A 20,019-nucleotide genomic window follows, 5' to 3' on the forward strand; every position below is an offset into this window, starting at 1 on the left:
AAATTGAAATTAGGCCAGCAAATGATAAACGACGAGCTGTCCAATACAAGAAAATTTCCATTTTTGCAAAGAAAAAGCACACGGGTTCAGCCAAACAAACAAAATTCTTGTGATGCTTTTTACAGGACAAAGTTGATCAATTTGAAAACAAAATGGAGGAATCAACCCAAATGAAATTCTGGAAAAATAAACAGAAATTGCTTTAACTTCTTAGAAGTACAGTAGGAAAGAGTAATGCATTGTACGTCTCTGCCCTAAACGTGACTGAATATCCAATCACAATCAATATTCGAACAGTGGTAGACAGATGCTCATTTTCAGCCGACCAATTAATACAAACTGATCCCCAACTGATAGCATTTGCAATATCGAGAAACAAAGACGGTTTTTTTGCGGAATTGAAACAGCTTATCAAAGACTTTATCCAACAAAAACCTAAAAACAAGAGACCTTCACCAGAGAACAGTAAACTTTGGTTTCCGACACCAGAAACTTGCGAGAGCCCATGCAATTTGCCACTTACAACAGGAAATTTATGACCAAATTTTAAATTTCCAACAGCTGGAAGAATTTGATCCACGAAGTAATGTGGACGATCGTAAATTTTTTTGAAGCAAATTCAACTGGGAAAACTCCCCCATAAACTGGAGCAAATCAGCGAATGTGAGGTCTTATTTGTTGAGTACTGTGACATTTTTGCCAAACACCGAGTGACGTTGGATACAACACGGAATTTAAAATTAAGCTAACCACAGGGCATGTTTTAACAGTATATGCACAAGGACCATCAACGCCAGTCCATCTATGTGACGAGCTGCATATTTAGTTAGCACTGATGCACCACTATGGACTTATAACAACTTCGTTGCAGTGTAATTACATTAGTCCATTATTTGCTCACAGAAAAGAGTCAAGCAAATTGAGAATTTTAATCGGTTTGAACATATGCCTACAAATGGTTAGCTCAGGGACTTAGTAAATCAGTCACGGGATCTAGTTCAGTCATTCGCCATTTTCTAGACCCTTGTTTCGCAGCCGGTGTATGAACTCAATTCATGGAAGATATTGGATGATTGGAAATGATGTTTATTATCTGATTACAGCACTTTTTATCTACCTCTTCATGACAGACAGCGCCATTATTTTATCCATCAAATTAGCCATAGTGATTGCATCAGAGATCGGAGCCTAAAAGGTGAAGTTCCCAGAAAGTGACAGCACACTGTTACATATACTCACAGAAGGAGAGAGTGAAACTGCTCAATTGGTAACGAAATCAACCGGGAAATTGTGAGTTAAAATAGACAAACTTTTGGTGCTAAATTAAAATGCCTTCTGACGGTTTATAGAACACCCAAATACTCCCTGTTGTTAAGAACTGCCGCTTGAATAGGTAGACTGTATTTACATTCAATTCTTTAGCCCCCAAATAACCTCATTACCTGAACAGTCATAAGTGCCTTTGTATCTGATCAAACGAAACAAATCGTGATCCTAACCAAAATGCTATTGACAAACGTGCCTTAGTAGTTTTTGCCTCCCAAAACTTGCCTCGACAAAAGGCCCGTGAATTTTCTAAAATTAGACATCTCATGAACCGGATGCGCCGTAACGATGATATTGCAAGCGCCTGAACAGAATTTTATCAGCTACTTCCTATTCTAATGAAAATTCTCGAAGGCATCCGAAGATCTGGACTGAAATTGTCTCCAGAAAAGTGCGAAATAGCTTCACAGTTAGTCAAATTTCGAGGTAGTTCAACTACAAATGAAGGCATATCGCCACAAGCTGAGAAAATTCAAAAGTTTTTAAGGAAGATTACGATGCCGAAGACGACAAAGCAAGTTATAAGACTAATTGGCTTCGTCCAGTTCTTCAGAACTAATACCAGGTCTAGGTGAGCAGACCATCCGGTTTTACAAATTGTGACGTAAATGAGCCGACTTTGAAGCAAATGAATCGCATTATAAGGCATTAGAAACTATGATAAAGGATTTACTTGAAGAAACAGATGACGCCCAGATTGCTTAAGCCTGGCGTACAATTTGTCCTCCTCTGCGAGGCAATCTGCTACGGAGACGGATCTATGCTATAGTTGAAGACTTTGACAGGAAAACAGTCAAAAGAAAAGTTATTTTCCAGTGTTTTTCGGTTCACGAACTTATTACAACACAACAGCTTAAATTCTCCACTTATTACATAAAATTTTTATCGATCTATTTTGCACTTGACCAGTTTTCCCAATACATTCGGGCATCTAGCCACCCAGTCATTGTAATCACGGATAATCGAAGTTTTACGCACTTCTTCAATCGAAAAGAGTTCCTCCATCATTATGGAACTTCTCACGTGTACAAACGGATAAAGGAGCCAGCCTGTCCCTTAATTTAACAGACAAAATACCAGTTCGCGAAGTAAATGTTGAATCTGAAGCAAAATCACTTAACGTTTTGATTACGAATATCAATCAATTGAACAATGTCTTAGTATCAGAGATTATAGAGATCATCCTTTCACAATTACAGGAACTTGGACCTTTTGACGCGTATGTTTAACGAAAACGAGACAATGTAAATGAAATATATAGCCTCTTTAAGTTGACAAGTGCGGAAATTAATGCAATACAATATTTAAAGGTACAGCAAGGAATCGAGTGGAAACGCAATGGTTGAGGTAGCTCTTTGAGGTATGCTTCTAGAAGATTGAAAAAACACTCAAAACATTTTGACCGTTCAGAAGTTGAAATTAATACATTATACAGACAGTTCTTCGACGACAGAGGCAAAATAATATTCAAGCAATAGTGTCCGCCAAAGAATGTTTGGGAAGAGGTAATTTATAGATTACACAACTCGCCAACCGGAGGATATTTGGGAGTACTTCGAACAATTCAAAGAGTTCCAAAAAGGATTTTCACTGTTTTCACTGAACATTTCATCGATTTCATTAAAAACGGCATCACATGCTTAGAGCTCATGCAATCAACGAATGAACAATTACAGCCACCACTACAGCCTGTATCTTCACTACAGTCATATCCTGGAGAAATCGATTTAATTGAACAGAAAGCACTTCTCAAATTTGTTCTTAGACGAATTGATGTTTTTACAAAGTACTTATTCGCAAACGACTGACAAATGGTAATGTCGACATAGTTGCCAGAGAGTTTGTGAAGATTTTCTTCCAACATAGCTATTTTCAAGTACATAACAGTGATTTAGCAACAAACTTCACCTCAAAATAAATGGCTGAATTAACAAAGTTAGTGGAAATTAATTTCAAGCATGCATGCTGAAATACTCAGACAATTGGAGTAGTAGAAAGTTCAGTTGCATTACTTAAACGAATTTTAAAACTCAACTGAAATGAACAATGGAACGATTGGCACAGGTATGTACCGCTTGCAACTTTTATACTCAACACATCTTATCATTCTTCAATTATTTGTTGCCCAACAACTTTGATGGACGTGAACCTGTTAAGCCTCTTGATCTCCGCTTTTCTACTTGAGCAATGCATGCAGTTGAAGTCAATTCGAATTATGTTTCGCAGCGACAAGACGCAATGCTTCAAAATTTCGGCGAAGAGAAGCAGATCTTTAGATTCTTAACAGCGATACAGAAGCTAATATGATCAAAAAAGCTGAAGCGCAGCCACTCACACTGCGTTCTCAGTGCCTACCGCTAAACCCTTGGTTGACACGGCAAAATGTCTTTACCCACAACGCAGTACAAACATGGCATCAGATGATATATAGGATATTGACCCGTTGACGTTTGAAGTTGGATCCTTCATGAAGAACAACCAGAAATGAGCCGGAATCATTTGACGAGTATATCCCAATTTTATTAGATCGAGGGCAAAGTAGCGCATTTTCAGAGGCGATTTGCTGAACTCTAGAAGCTCTTTGGCACGTTGCGTATCAATCTACATGAATATGGGTAGATTCCTTGCTGGGTAAATCGCCTATAATTAATACGGCAAAGTCAAGAATTCGCGCAAGAACCGCTAATAGGTTGTTTTGATATCATTTTGATACGACTTTAAATCGGTATATCTTCAACTCAGTCGCGAAAGCAAACTTTTAATAAACCTATTCTTTACAAGATCTCATATGCTCTTCAAACACTACGATTCGTTATTTTAAAGCACAACATACGCTCGCTAAGTTAACCAAAAATCGGATTAGGTCTGGATCGACTTTCGAAAAAAATTGTTACAAATTATTGAAGTTCTTTTGGATGTCCCCGGAAAAACTTACCTACCTAATTACAGCACGGACCTTAATCAACAAAGTGAAGTTGTCAACTAACCTTTTGATGCACATAATTAAGTACAAAAGAGCCCAAAATATTGTCAAAAATTCAAAAATACCGGAAATGTCAAATGTGCACTTGGTTTATTCGCAATGTATCCAACGAAAATCAAATTTAGATGAAATAAACTACACCCAAAGCCTTAACATATGTTGCCAATGATGCTGAAAAGCCACAAACTTGCGAAGTTTACGTCGTTTAGGAGAAAATCGAACTTTTTCTCAAAAATGGTCAGAAATTGATGTTATGAAACTGACCCTCAAAAATGGCGAAGTTAGAGCTCCAAAGAAGACCCACAGACGCCCGAATACATTTTTGTGGCCCCTATTGAAACAAACCAGTGCTCAGGTGCCCTAGGAATGAGCCTAGGCCAATTGATTCAAATTGAGACATGAAATCACTGAGCTGAAACCATCAAAAAAAATGCAGAAAATATCGTCAAAAACAGTCAGCGTCTAAATTATCACAATCGGGAAAAAATAGCCTCATGTTCATTAATGCAGTTTTCATAACAATAAAACTAAATGCCAAAACCAGTCCTGGGAGCCCCCAAGGGTGCGAAATACGACTTCGTACTCCATGTCACCTTTCCAACGGTGAAGCCATAGACCAGTCTAAACACCGGGAGAAAAATGTATTGACCCTATCAGGACCAAATTGTTGCGATGAAACTCAAAAATACTATCAAGTGATGGACTAGGATTTTTTGTATTGGATTGAATGAAATCACTTAATACAGTTATAAATATAAGTTGGAAAAATCAGAAAACCACCAAAATTAACAAATTTACAAAAACTTTTTTACTACTTTAAACGTCAAATGTTCGCAAAGAAACCATAATGGCCACACCTACTTTTTGAAAAAAAACGGTTTTAAGCGACAATTTTCATGTGATATTTGAGAGCGAAACTAGATAAAAAAGTAACTTAATACAGAAGAAAAACGTACATTCTGAGGTCTCCCAAGTGAAGGAACCCCTCTACAGAAAAACGACAACTACAACGGAGAAGCTATTGCTATGCCAGATCAAACAACTGAGGGAAAACTTCGATTGTTTTCAAAGTCGAGGTATCGGGAAAAAGAAGTACGCTTGCATTAAGGCCCGGAACAACAACAGAAATTAACTCATGTAACACTTCACAACAAACTGAAGTCAAAACCTTATTTGCTTGCTTGTTAAAATACTATTATATTAGGCAAAACAATAAGTGTGCAGGCAACTAAACAAACACAAATTCTTGAAAGCGCACAAATCTATTGAAACGAATTGCCGAAGGAAAGAATAAAGATAATAACTTTGTTGTTAGTATTCATCAAAGTTTTCCAACACCTCATCTGACCATTGCCTATGCTCATCGGGCGTTGCATCTTTCAGCTTGGGTCAGAGTCTGCTGATGCCTTCAAGCCAAGACGTGCTGTCATCCGACTTCGTTTTGCACTATACGCAAACTTTGACTGAACATTACCCAAACTTTTAATCAGATCGTAATAACACCGAACAAAATTTTGCAGTGCACCGTAGAATTATGTTCTGGGTACGTAGTGGGGAAGCTATCATTGCCCTTCAATTTTGATAAATAATCACGGTAATCACGAATCTTAAATAATCTTATCAGTTTTCGGAAACCGTGTTTTTTTCAATCCACTGTAAATCCGAGTACACTTTATGCCAACAGAAAAATTATCAAATAGACGACGGCCACGGCACGGTCTTCAACGCGAATGTCTATACCCCCGTAACCAGACACAAGGGACCAAATTTGTTTATTTTTATCATCAAATATTGGTTTAGTAAAAACGCAGTGAACCGCAATTGAAGGTTTTATAATGAAGTCTCCGCAAATGAAGTCTCCAGGCTCAGATAAATGATGAAAGCGGTTCTGTAACTAATTATCAAATTTTCGGGAAATCTTACTTCGCCAGACTATCGGAAACGGTGCATTTTGTCAAGTGAGTCCAGATCTGTAGCATATAATAACTTGGCCGCTGATGCTGAACAAGCAATTTAACCATAACTGACCCGAAATTACAGATGCCATGGACTCCCCCCATTCGATGTGTGGAGGCGTAAACCAGTAGCCCCATAGTGCTAGAGCAGCTATTTTATAAACATTGAAGCCAAGCTTTTCACTGAAATCCCAGGTCTTCTGATCGGCTATTACTGAAATCCAAACTCATCAAATTTTCCTGTGATCAAGGCATGCTCAAAAATAGCTTCAGTTTTCTGCTCATTCGAATTATTCATGTTAACTGAAAAGTAAACGAGCAATGTCCAACATGCAAGCTAGTGAACACACACATGCAAAATGTTAAGATTAAATGAGTTAAGACACGTGCCTAATTGAACATACATAATAAATACACACAATGTGCGCACGTTTTGATCTCCTGAGCTGGTTAAAATTGAAAAACTATTCGGCCAGGCTATGCATCCAGGCAACTGTAAGCCGCCTAATAAAAACAAGCAATCTAACGTGATTTGTGAAATGAGAAGGCAGTATTAATGAATTGAACACATAAGCTTCAATATATTATCCTATAAGTAATTAGTAAGACTCAGCAATCAGTTTCATCACAGAAGCAGTCATGAAATTTGTGCAATCTTAATACAAGTAATTTTTGTATTCTGATCGGTACAATCGCACACAATTTTTTTCAAAGCAATCGCAGAAAAATCTCCACCCAGGTAGATTCCCAGCAACAGCATCAAAATAGGTCCTCGCTCTTCGACTGAAAACTAACCCTACTGCGAGTCTCAGAATCAAGGACAAAACAAATTTTCAATAACCCAAGCAATACGCCATTATTATGTACAACACCATCATTTGGGCCGCTGTCCGCAATTATTTTTTGACCTCGGACACAGGTATAACCGTCTTGATCCGAACTGCAAATTTTGCAAAATGTGCCATTTGAACAACTTGTCAATACAGAATTTTGCACGGTGACATTGAAACACATTACGGTTGATCTGAAGAACTTCAATACCTACTTGCTTAGCATTATTGGCCGCAAGTGGTGCAACCTCGACACGTACAGCTGGGAAAAACTGTTTGTTTACAAACCATACATCAAGATCAAAATTGAAAACCAAACTATGAAATTCTGGCGCAAGTATTTACCATAAAATGAACAGCATCTTAGTATAGCATTGTCAACAATTGAAATAAATATTAGTAGAACAACACAGCAGGTTTCTATTGAATATCACTTGATTTGAATTTCGCCTTACAGTAAACTTTACTTCTCGCACGATGAAAACACCAATTTGTTCATTTCTTTTCTTCTTAGTTTCTGAAGTTATCAATAAAAAGACACCAACCATATATGAGGTGCTTAGAAAAGGAATTCTTTTTCACAGAGAATCACAGATTCTACTCGCAGAAAAATCTGTTAACGTTGAAGACATGTTGGAAGAACTAGCAACTATGTAGACGGAACAGTCAATTTTAGTCCCAGTTTTTTCTCAGAGCCTTTTGATTAGTCTAACAAGACTTTTAACTTAGATTGGATGCTCTAAAAATCACCAATGAAACAAATCAGCAGAAAATGAGGTGAAACACATGCATAACATCACCCCAAGATGAAGAAAATGGACAAAGAAAGAGATAAAAAGGTGCACTAGCAGCCGTAGTTGCTGGAATAGCACTCTCTGGATCTCTCGGAATCTCAATGGCTAGTTCAGAAGGAGGGGGAGTAACCGATTTGTTTGGAAAATGCCAAAATTACGGACATAAACGTGCAAAAAACATTGCACGTTTTAACGATTTCGCATCAGTTCTTTCCGTTTATATACTCGAAATTGAGACAGAGAGCAATGAAACATTTTCAAATGAAATTGCTAAAATCTCGGAAATTCATCAAGAAACGCAAGATAAATTATAAACTGGAAAGTAATACAGGATTAATTTGACATTTTCGAGAAAAGATTCCATCTTCGAGATTGTACACAATTGCTTTTCTCAAATCATCAATTAAACTTTAATTTCGATACTGTAGCATCATTGTTATTTAATTTTTTTACCCCGACATCAAAAGTTAACCGTTCAGCTTTATATGACTCTTGTATAAGTTTGTTAAACTCCATACCCATCTTGTTGGATAAACGATTACCCATGTCTTCACTATCCCGCGAATCATTACTAGCAGTCCCAGATTCAGTTCATGATAGCCAGAAACATTCAATTGATCGTTTGTCATTGACAATACCTATGAAAGATCTTATGTCATACTATGATGCCAAACTTGTTTACGAAATTGCCACCGTTGAACAAGGATTACTTTTGACTCCCTATTGCATCTCGTCAAACTTCATTCCACGCGTGCAGTGCTCACGTCAACACAGTGCCCCAATGGGATCCCAAAGAAACGCTTCAATCTATCTTCAACAAAGAACCATTTCTTGCAATTTCGCAGGATTCCATGGAAGCGACTACGCTGACCAAACAAAAACTTGATAATTGTCAGTATGCCAATTGTCAGTTGTTGCACTATCAGTATGCCAAACAAATAATTTTTGCTTCCAATATCTTAAACTGCCAAAAATCTCGGTTACGGGATTTGGCTAATCATGAGCGCAAAACCATTTACATGGAGAGAATACCATTTGAACAATGCCTCGTTGCCGACAAGCGTAGATAAGTAATGATGTCGTCGCTGTACAATAATTGTACAATCTGGAATCCAATTGATTAGCAGAAACCTTAAAATCCGACCGGACCTCTCGGGTTGCCAAACAATTGCAGCCACTCGGATTGACGTTGAACTTGCTGATGCTTTCCAACATTTAATGTAATCACTGCCTGAAATTGAGAAACTCCCTTCTTGCACGTCAAATACAGTTGCCAATATTGAATTGTACCAACTGTTAACAGTAAAATTGATTAATACAACTGCTTCTCTTAAACACGCTGATTTAGACTAAATAGCAGCACCTTCGGTCAACAAAATGCAACTTCTGAAACCGTCTCTCGATAAATTAGAATGTTTTGTTCCGATGAAGCTTTCCCTTTCTCTGACAACTGCAGTCTTCATTGGAAACCTCCTCCTTCACATTTTGGTTATGTACCTTCATCACAAAGTTAAATTCTTCCAGCGAATTACACCAAACTTTATGAAATTTTCAGCTGGAAAAATACCTCTAAAACCAGTAGTTTTAGTTGCTAATAATGAACTTGCTAAAATACAATCCATTGATCATAAATTGAAAAACCCCATGACGATTATAGGAGAGACGCATATCGATAACGAAGTGAACGACCGAATCCTCAATCTTGAAGACAGAATCGAAAACCTCAATTCCGCATCAAAACAATTTTGATCTCTCAATCGATCTAAACCGACTGGCTCAATTTCTTCCCATGCGAACCTTACATATCTACAGAATCTGAATACGGAGTACACTCAAGAGGACGAAAATACAAAACCAAAGGGTGGCTCCTTAACATTTTTTATCTTTGTACTCTTTATGACTACATATTTCTAAAACGTGGGTAGTGTAACATCCTAAAGTACGTTTCAAATACTAATGGATTTATTTCCCTCCTTTTTTACTGACTTTACTGACCCTCCTACTTTCACTCGTTTTATTTAGTGCTATATCTGCTATAATCTCATGGCCATATATAGACTTGAATTTTCTCCCTTAAGATGAGAAAATGTATATTTACTTTAATAACATCCTGTGAACTTTCTCAAATATATTTGCTATAAAAAGCACTTAGTTATCTTTTGATATTTGATTTACCCCAAAACGCAGAAATTTGTGATAGTGCTAACCGGTATCTGTCATTACATTGTACACTCTTCTATGTTCATTTTATTTGTCCTGAACGTGCAAGCACGTGTCAGGAGTTCTATTTATCTTGAGTTAATCTTGATGTATTTGTACACGGCCCCCGGGTCTTGAAAAAGTATTAATCTGAAGAACACAACCACAATGGTTAAGCTGAAAATCAGCAGTCAGAAAATTCAGCCTTAGATTGAAAACTTTTCTTCAACTAGAAACTTATTTAGCTGTCGGCACTGCTCCGAAGTTAAAATAGAAGCCGCTCAGGCCCTGAGTAAAATATCCTTGAAAAGAAGAATTTTTGTGACAGAAGGACTATGCTACTGAGTAGTTGATTAATTCAGCGAGAAACATCGCTTCAACAAATTCATTACAGTAATATAGATGACCACAAGGTCACATAACATGCGCTCTTGTCATTTCTTTGTACAAGGAATTTCCTGTTCCAATCGCAATCTTGGTGATGGGAATCAACGGCCTTTTTCGGCAATCTGCCTGGTATGTTTCAATTTTTGTCCTTCCTTGTCCTTGTCACTTTTGTTCCTTGTCACTTAGTCTTTTTGAAGACATGTTTCATTGGCCCTCCGATGAGCTGTATTGAATTATTTAATTAGTTTCGATCCTTACACAACCATGTTTTTAATGATCTTACACAACTTATTTTGAAAAAAAAACTGATTAAATGAAATTGAAGCCCTTCCTTGCACTCAGTTTGTAGCTAATTTTCAATAATTTAAATTTTATCATTTCTTGTCGTCTTTGTAAAAAATGGTCATTTTGAACCCACTCGTTATTGACAGTTCCCATTGCCTTCATGGTCGGATCAGACTGAATCTATTTTAGAATCCCAGTTTTTAGCAGTTTTTTTTACTTTTAGAACATGCATTATTACGTTGTCACTTGGTTGTAATAATGAAAGGTGTTTTTTTATATATATTCCATTGTTAGATAAATTTTCGTTCTACAGATTTTAATTTTCAGTTAAAATTTCAATGACATTTAGTTTTATTTGAAAAAGACGTTTTAATTTTTTAACGTTTGAGTTAAAAAAAGACTGTTTTATAATTTTGTCAAATTCATTACCTGTTATCCTTTTTTCAGTTTGTTTCTCATTTGGTTTTCTACAATGGTGATATTTGTTTACGTTCACGTGATGTAGACATTTTTTTATTAAGATACAGTTTTTTGTTTGAATGACTTTGAAAATGGTCTTATATATTGGGGAAGGGGGTATTTTCAGATTTTAAAATCTCTTCAAATATGACTTCAAATATCTTTTCAAATCAGCTTTTGTTCATTCCTCCATGCAGGTTTTAGATGAGTTTTTTTGTGACATCAATTTTGGCTCTCATTACGGTAAGTCTTTTGTTCGTGCAAATTAATACTTTTTGTTCACACATGACATACCTGACTGAAAAGTGATTTTTCCTCGATGTCAAAAATAAGCTTTCAATTGAGATGATGGCAAATTTTAGGAAACTAATATCTCAACCCTGGTTCATCTTTTTGAAAAGTAAACATAGCTGGAAGATGACCAGAAAACTTATTCTTATTAAGTTATTTCTAAAAGCAAGTAACCTTCATTTAGATTGGAACGCTCTAATCGAAGGTTATTTCAGGGCTTGTAAAAATATCGCTTAAGTATAAATAAGTTTAAAGTATTACAAGGTTATGGCAAAAATGTTTGTTCTCAGTTTCTTAGATAGTCTTTTTTTGGCTTTGCGTGACTACAGGCTACGAAGCTATCGCAGCTATTTTGACTATCTTCCAGCTATGTTCCTCTTTCCCATGGAAAAGTGTTGAGATGGATCCTTTACTTAAATGCTCGTAGTGCATTATGCAACGCCGGATTCGCGCACATAAGTGAAATAACTGACGATTGCTTGTGTTTTATGGTATCTTTTCTGCGTTAAGAATAAAACGTTGCATTTTATTTTATGTTTTATGCAAGCAGAGCGGAATTGAGTTTGTTGGTTTGCAGGTCACTGCCTTTTTCGCTGCTAGTAGCCGGTATGGTACTCCCGAGGAGCTGAAGGAACTCATAGACACAGCGCATAGTCTCAAATTGGTTGTCCTTCTGGACGTTGTTCACAGTCACGCTGCCAAAAATACTTTAGACGGGTTGAACATGTTCGATGGAACGGACAGCTGCTTTTTCCACTCAGGTCCCAGAGGCAATCATAATCTATGGGACAGCCGTCTGTTTGACTACAGACATTGGGAAACCCGAAGGTAAGAGTTGTGATTAATTGCAGTAAGAATTGTGATTAATTGATCGCGAACGAAGTTTGAAGCAATTTATTGTTTTGTCTGTCTGACCGATTTGACTTTTCGAGTGACTTATCTAAATTGCTCTGTCATTCAGAATTTAAGGAAGTAAACTCAATTGGCGAGTTTACCACTAGTATTGAAATAAAAGGTTAAAACAAAAATTGGTTTGATTTGTTACTCTAAATCTTACTAGTGATCTATATAAGCTATAGCATCATTCGTAAACCTATTGTAAATGATTATCACTTAGTAAACCTATTGCACCGCTACTGCCCCTACCTCTGCTCAAGCAGATTACAATAGAATAGAGCGACGTCAGTCTTTCGAGAGCAATTCGAGCGACATTTGTCGATTGTGTTAATTTATGTTGCTGATCAACAATTCAAAGGGCAATGCGTGGATCTTTTAGTTACGAGAAAAATACAATTCAATAATTTGCTGTAATTCTAAAACGTATATGACAAAAGGGTCATTTACTGTAGGTTCTTGCTATCTAATCTTGCCATGTGGATGGAGGTGTACAAGTTCGATGGGTTCCGATTTGACGGAGTAACTTCAATGCTCTATCATCATCATGGAATTGGAACAGGTACGTTCAAAAGAAAAGTTTGAAAAGATTTAAACTAATCGATCGTTATTAGTTTAAAACAGTATGTTGAAAAAAGGCTTGGAGAAATGTTCAATAAGATAAAATAGTTCAAGTGAAAGCTTCTAAAAATATTGAAGAAATGCAAAGAATTGAATGGCTAAAGAGTCTAAAACCTTTTATGTTACCAAGGCTTCAGAAACGTTTACGAATATTTACAAGTATAATCCAAGTGATGCGATCCGTAGCAAATCAGTGTGTGTTAACTAAGTATACGTTTTGCAGGGTTCAGTGGGGATTACGGTGAGTATTTTGGAATGCAAGTGGACACAGATGCCCTTGTGTATATGATGCTAGCCAGTCACCTGGTGAAGAAGTATCTGAAGCCCGATGCAATCATGATAGCAGAGGATGTGTCAGGAATGCCAGCTCTATGCAGGTAATGGTAGAGCTAAATACTTCCGAAAAATATGACTCCGAAGGAGTCGCTCAATTAGCTAGCAGAGCGAGAAGTATTGGAACCTTAATTAATGAATTTCAAATCTGAAAACGCTGCATCACTGCTAGAATTATAGCTACCAGTTACGCCAGCAGTTTTTCTATCCCTCTAACAGTCATCAGAAAGGTATGGATATGGAAGCGTATGAAAAGTGGGGAGGCTGTGGGGGATTTAATTTTTTAATTTGCCGTGATACCTGTTGTAATGCAGGGAAGTGGAGGAGGGTGGTTTGGGATTCGACTACCGTCTGGCGATGGCTATCCCGGACATGTGGATTAAACTGCTGAAGGAAAAGAAGGATGACGAGTGGGACATGGGGAACATATGCCACGTGCTCACAAACAGAAGACACAAGGAGAAGTGCATTGGGTATGCAGAGTCACATGACCAGGCACTAGGTATGCTACTCCTGTTTCTACTTTCCCATCTACTAAGGAGGTTCACCGTCTAGTCCTTTCATTACCTTGCTCTTAGTCGGCGCATGTATACTAAACGTCAAAACTAAATTACCGCCTCCTAGTTTTACGAAGTAAAAGTTCAATTTTGGATGCAACATTACTCAATCTTATCAAATTTCAAACACATTTTCTGCGCCTTTAACCCCCTAGGCTAGCGCTGTTGCCTAGTTATAAAATTCAGATATTGCGTAACGGTAACTTACCAAATGCACCAATGTAAAGCTGACAAACTTATTCCAAGTTTCATTGTTAAAAGAAAGTTGTCTCAAAATGTGATGTTTTCACGTTTGTTCAACCATTATTAAGCTTGCATTTGCGTACAACGTCAAATTACCGTTGCATATTATCAGAGTTTCATAATTAGGCAAAAGCACCAGACTAGGGGATCGATGGATGGTATAAAAATTGTTTTCAAAAATTGATTAAGATGAGTAATATTGCGTCAATAATCGAATTTATCGAAAAACTAGGGGGTGCTAACTTACTTTGACGTTCAGCATTTTATTAATTGCTCTCAAACAAAGTTTATAGCAATTTTATCAGTCCTGTGGTCTTTTTACGACTCGAAGAAGAGTATTGAAATTCTACAGGTTTTTTTTAGTTTACGCAAGTTGTTCATGAATTGAACTTTTGACTGTTGTTTTCGAATATTGAGTTCTGTTTTCGAACATTGCAATTTAACAGTAGCATAGATATTAAAAACTTCTGGTATTACTCAAGGTGAAAAGTTCATGGTGCGAAGTTTTTTTCCCATAACAGTCTCTTCTCTCTATTCAAACTACAGACACTGCCCACCTACCTCCCTTCTACGCCCACGTACCCCCCCCCGCACCTAACCACCCCCCACACACTTAATCCCCCGCGTGCCCCTCAACCTACCTCCCCCAAGCCTACCCAGACTCCTAAACTAAAAGCTGTGTCATTTTTGAAAGCCATCTCTAAAATTTCATTAGGCTTTTAATTTTTTCGTTATTTTTTGTTTGATATTTTGGTTAGATTATTTTGATGCAAGGTCGGGTTAGTACTTAAATTGCACGACTCTTCGAGTCGTTTCCCGTATTCTACTGGCTATGTTTTTTATGCAAACTTTTAGTTCGACCGATTTGGCTTCTCGTGTGACTTTTGCGCCCTTGACTTTTTCGTTTTGCATGATTTAAAATTCTCTCATTCACATTTTAAGCAGCTGAACTCAAGTGTCGGCAGTTCATTACTGAAATTCGACTGAAAGGTGCTCGGAAATTGTTGTAGTTTTTACAATCCAGAGAATTTGGATTGTATTGGTGCGCTGTGTTTTTGTTAAGATGCTTTCCCACATTTTTCTATGACTTTGATCGTTCAAAACGGGATAAACAGGTAAAGCCCTGCGGGCATTAAGTTTAATTAGAGGCCCCAAGTGGCTTTTGATAATTCTTAAAGTGCGTAGAGTGGGTCAGCTGCTGGGATGAACCTAATTGGAGGTTAAATGGTCTATTTTAGAAATTTTTGAGCTGAAATTGGTGCAATTTTTCATGTTTTTTTTATTTTTTCGAGTTTTTGTTTGATTAGTCTTAGGTTGAAGTTTTTAAAAGTTGACGAAGGTGTTTTACGAGAATAAATTTTACTTGTTATGGCCATTTTATGAGCTAAATGGTTTAGTACTGCAAACACAAACAGACAGAATTATCACATTTTTTCAAGTTTTTTTTTGAAAATTTTGGCCATTTCCAGACTCAGGGTCCAGGGAATCTCCTTTAAGATTTACGAATAGGGCGCTAGTTTCCAATAACAATGGAATGGTTTTTAACATTTTAATCGAACGAAGTTCTATTTTTAATAAATTTTTTTTATAGCTGCGAAGCTGTAAGCTGAGCGTAGCTATATTGCGGTGCTCTTGGTTTTTTACAATTCAAAGAATTTGAATTGTATTGGTGGGCTGTGTTTTTTTTTTAAGATGTGTTCACACATTTTTCAATGACTTCGATCTTTCAAAACGGGATAAACAGGTAAAGCCCAGCGGGCATTAAGTTTCATTAGAGGCCCAAAGCGGGCTTTAATAGTCCTTCAAGTGCGTATTGTGGTGCAGCTGCTAGGATGGCCATAATTTAAGGTTAAAAGGTCATTTTTAGGAGTTTTTCGGCTCAAAAAGTTGCAATTTTCTGATTTTTTTTGAGATTTTCGTTGATTAGTCTTAGATTGAAGTTTTTAAAAGCTGATGAAGGCCTTTCGCGAGACAAAATTGCTTGTTATGACCATTTTATGAGCCATATGTCGTAGTACTACAAACACAAACACACTAAATTATACTAATTTTTTTCAATTTTTTCAGGTTTTTTGAAAATTTCTTGTCATTTTTTGAGTTTTTTTAGCCCTAGGTGTCACGAAACCTCCTCTAGAGTTTGATAAAGGGTTTGATGGGATTACTGCACAGTTTTTAGTGGTAATGGAACGATTTCCAACTTTTTGATATCATGAATTTTCGCATTTTATGACAAAAGTTGCAAATTTTTCATGTTTTTTGACATATTTATTGTCATCATTCAAGTTGTTTCAGTCCCAGGGGCAAGAAAACCTCATTAGGGGTTGGATAATAAGTTACTGAAAATTTTTAAGGTAACATGGAATAGGTTTCAGTTTTTGAATATCACAAATTTTAGCAATAAGATCTGCAATTTTTTTAATGTTTGCAAAAGTTTTTTCAGTTTTTGATATTCGTCCATTCTCAAGTGCAAGAAAACCTATTCCACGTTCTGATAAAAAGTTACTCTATGGTTTTAGTTTCAATGGATTTGCTTTCAACAATTTAACCTTTCGACTTTTATAAATTTTTTGATCTATGAGCCAATGAGTTTTTTAAAGCTTGGAATTGGGTTACTGGATAGCCTCAAGAAATGATTCTCACAGAAATGAAAACACAGAAATGATTCTGAAGATATTTATATCACGTTTTTCAGCAACATTTCCTTATCCCAATTTGCAATTGATTTCTTTCTTAAATTTTTTGATCATTTTCGAGTTAATCGATCTTCAAGGGTCAATGAATTTTTTCCAGGTCTTGCAGATATAATACTGGACCGATTTTGGAAAAAAAATTGGTTTTGAACATTTTTTGTAATAGGTGTTTTTAAAGGGAAAAAGATTTGCCTTAGGTTTAAAAGCTTCAAGAGTTTTAGCAATGAGTTTGTTTTTGTTTGGTTTTGATTCTTTTAGTTTCTCAATCCTTTGATGATTTTTGTGTTCTGGCTGGCATTGTTCAATTGATCTGCTGGTCCGGTAGGGTACGTCTGAGTTTTTCATTCAATTCTTTGAATTGTATTTCAGGACTTGTCCTGCTATGTTTTTTTGTTTCGTCTGACGCTCTTTTTTCGTTTTACATTTGTTCACACAGCAAAGCTGAAAAAGTCAAATTTTCTGAATGACTTCTTCCTCTCGCTAACGGTTATTTTATTAAGTGTCTATAGTGGTATATAATAACCTGTATTGACGTCACTTGAATCCCCCACAGGGATTTTAGTACCCTTCCTCAACTGAAGCAGGCTGATATAGGTTAGAGTTCCCGCTAGTTGTTCAAGAGCAATTCTTTCTACGTTAATCGGTTGTTTTAAATTGTTTTTACAATGAAACTCAAACTCAGGTATGTACCATTAGTTGTTCTTGTTCAGGTACCGATATAAGTTGTTTCAAATTTTGAATAAATAGACGAAAGTTTGTTTGTCGTTTCGAACAAATTCAATTTTACAGATTTTCATGTAAAGTTTTTTGCTTATTTTTTTAATACTTATTAAATTATTATTGCTCCGCTATACTTTTTTAAAACTCGTTTTACGTTTTGTTCTCGTTTTTTTGTTTTACTTAAGTCACAATTTTCACGTTTGGTTTCTGAATTAGCTCTATCTGTTTCAACTGATTAGAGAATGTTTCACGAATACGTTTAAGTTCAAATACCGAAATGAAATGAATGAGAATAAACCAATCTATCCAGACACCTGAACTAAAAGCTGTGTCATTTTTTAAAACCATGTCTAGATTCATTATGCTAATAATTTTTCCGTTTTCTTTCCTTTGATATTTCTTTTAGCCGAGTTTGGTTAATAATTATATTGCACGACTACATTTTCAATTCGATTTTTCGCTTGAACGAATTTTCCTCTGACCCATTTGACTTTTCGTCCTTAAAAATGGGATGAACAGGGAGGGGGCATTAATTTCTCTTAGAGCCCTAAACCTTTCTTTTCTCTGAGAATGCAATTCACCAAAAATTGTTTTGAGGAGACAATAAAAGGTGAAAGTGCCCCCCCCCCCCTAATTACACCCCCCCTCCCATTAATTACACCCCCCCCCACGCACACACACCGGTCAACCCCCCTTAATGCTGGCATCTGTAAGCCCCAGCTGGCTACTGACGAAGCCAACCGCTAGCCGGTCCTTTGAGAGCAAGTTGTCCGACGTTAGTCGGTTACGTTTACAATGCCTACTTCGCCCGTGCTTATAAGGTTTATTCAAGTAACACGAAAACTGAGACAGGCCTTGTATAATGTACACCCTGAGGTTCTTAAGGGAGAAAATCTCCTTTGCTAATTCCTGTAGCAAAGTTAGTACTATTTCAAATTAATGCTTTCGTATACTTTGTGCCGAAAGGAACTTATCAAGTAGTGAACATTTTACAACCACTAGACGACAGTTCGTTGGCATAATATTAGCTCAAATAACGTTGCAGATACGTAAATAAAATAGAGCTCAAGTAATTTTTAGTTGGTGACAAGACACTATCATTTTGGCTTATGGACAAGGAGATGTACACTTCGATGTCTACTATGTCTCCTCGCAACCTCATCCTGGACAGGGGTATGGCCCTGCACAAGATGATCAGGCTCATCTCACACGCACTGGGTGGAGAGGGATACCTGAACTTCATCGGGAATGAGTTCGGACATCCTGAATGGCTCGACTTCCCAAGGGAGGGAAACGGATTCAGTTATCACTACGCAAGGTGAGCGCAGATAATTTTCAAAACTAGTTGCTAGGTAGGAGCAAAGCAAAACAAATTGGATAATAGCAAAATATTCTAATTGATAGCCGCGGCAGCAATTCAGGCGGCTATTAAAGCGCTCCTAATTTTTTTTATACAATTCAAAGAATTTGAATTGTATTGGGGCGCTGTCTTTTTTTATTAAAAGCCGCGTCCTCAATTCCAGGAGGCTATTATAGCGCTCCTAAATTTTTAATAGCCGCGTCCTCAATTCCAGGCGGCTATTATAGCGCTTCTATTTTTTTTTTACAATTCAATGAATTTGAATTGTATTGGGGCGCTGTTTTTTTAAGATCTGTTCACACATTTTCATGATTTTTGAAGTCAAATTGGAGTAGTGATTTTGGTCACGCCGAAACAAGAAATGGAGCGAAAAAGCGAGTGTTTTTGCGGCGTGAATATTTTTGCCCTAATTTTAAAGTAGAGTGAGAAAACGGTGTTTGAACAAAAATTCGCTTTCTCGCTAGTGGTTTTTTTTTTGTTCACTTGCGGAAATTTTCACTTTGATTTTTACTGTTTTTCCCATTTTTTGAATTGGATTTTTTTTCTAAATGGTTTTCCCAATCCATTCATAGTCCGTTTTAGTGAAGATTCTTTGAATTGTATGTCAAGACTTTTCCTGCTATGTTTTTTTCAAGATCTGTTCGCACATTTTCATGATTTTGAAGTCAATTGCTGTAGTGATTTTGGTCACGCCGAAACAGGAAGTGGAGCGAAAAAGCGAGTGGTTTTGCGCCGTGAACCCTTTTTTTGCCCTATTTTTCAAGTAGAGTGAGAATACGGTGTTTGAACAAAAATTCGCTTTCTCGCTTGTGGTTTTTTTGTTCACATGCGGCAATTTCACTTTGATTAATTGCTCTCAAACGAAGTTTGTAGCAATTATATTAGTCCTGTTGGTCTTTTTTTAATGCGATTTTTTCGCTTGACCGATTTTTCGTCTGACGCTTTTGACTTTTCGTCCTCAAAAACGGGATAAACAGGTAGCGCCCAGCGGGCATTAAGTGCCTCTTAGAGCCTTTCAGCTCTGTTTCAGCTCAAACTGTTTTGGAGACTTATACTTATACTTATGGTGTGAAGGGCGGTTCTGAGAGGTTG

General features: G+C 36.9%; 2 protein-coding genes across 2 annotated transcripts in view; one reads left to right on the forward strand and one right to left on the reverse strand.

The window, feature by feature from the left end:
- The window catches only part of LOC142344553 (1,4-alpha-glucan-branching enzyme-like), a 31,723-nt gene extending 12,809 nt beyond the window's left edge, over positions 1 to 18,914 (forward strand). Inside the window, exons 4-8 of the mRNA XM_075396316.1 lie at positions 12,087 to 12,337; positions 12,859 to 12,965; positions 13,248 to 13,401; positions 13,672 to 13,859; positions 18,648 to 18,914. Of these exons, the coding sequence (XP_075252431.1) occupies positions 12,087 to 12,337; positions 12,859 to 12,965; positions 13,248 to 13,401; positions 13,672 to 13,859; positions 18,648 to 18,889 (942 nt within the window). The 3' untranslated portion in view covers positions 18,890 to 18,914. The remainder of the gene's footprint in view (positions 1 to 12,086; positions 12,338 to 12,858; positions 12,966 to 13,247; positions 13,402 to 13,671; positions 13,860 to 18,647) is intronic.
- The window catches only part of LOC142344554 (uncharacterized), a 151,632-nt gene that overhangs the window by 108,237 nt on the left and 23,376 nt on the right, over positions 1 to 20,019 (reverse strand). The gene's annotated exons all lie outside the window — the stretch shown is intronic.

Source organism: Convolutriloba macropyga, chromosome 8, assembly GCF_964194025.1.
Source record: "Convolutriloba macropyga chromosome 8, txConMacr16.3, whole genome shotgun sequence".
Taxonomy (NCBI): domain Eukaryota; kingdom Metazoa; phylum Xenacoelomorpha; order Acoela; family Convolutidae; genus Convolutriloba; species Convolutriloba macropyga.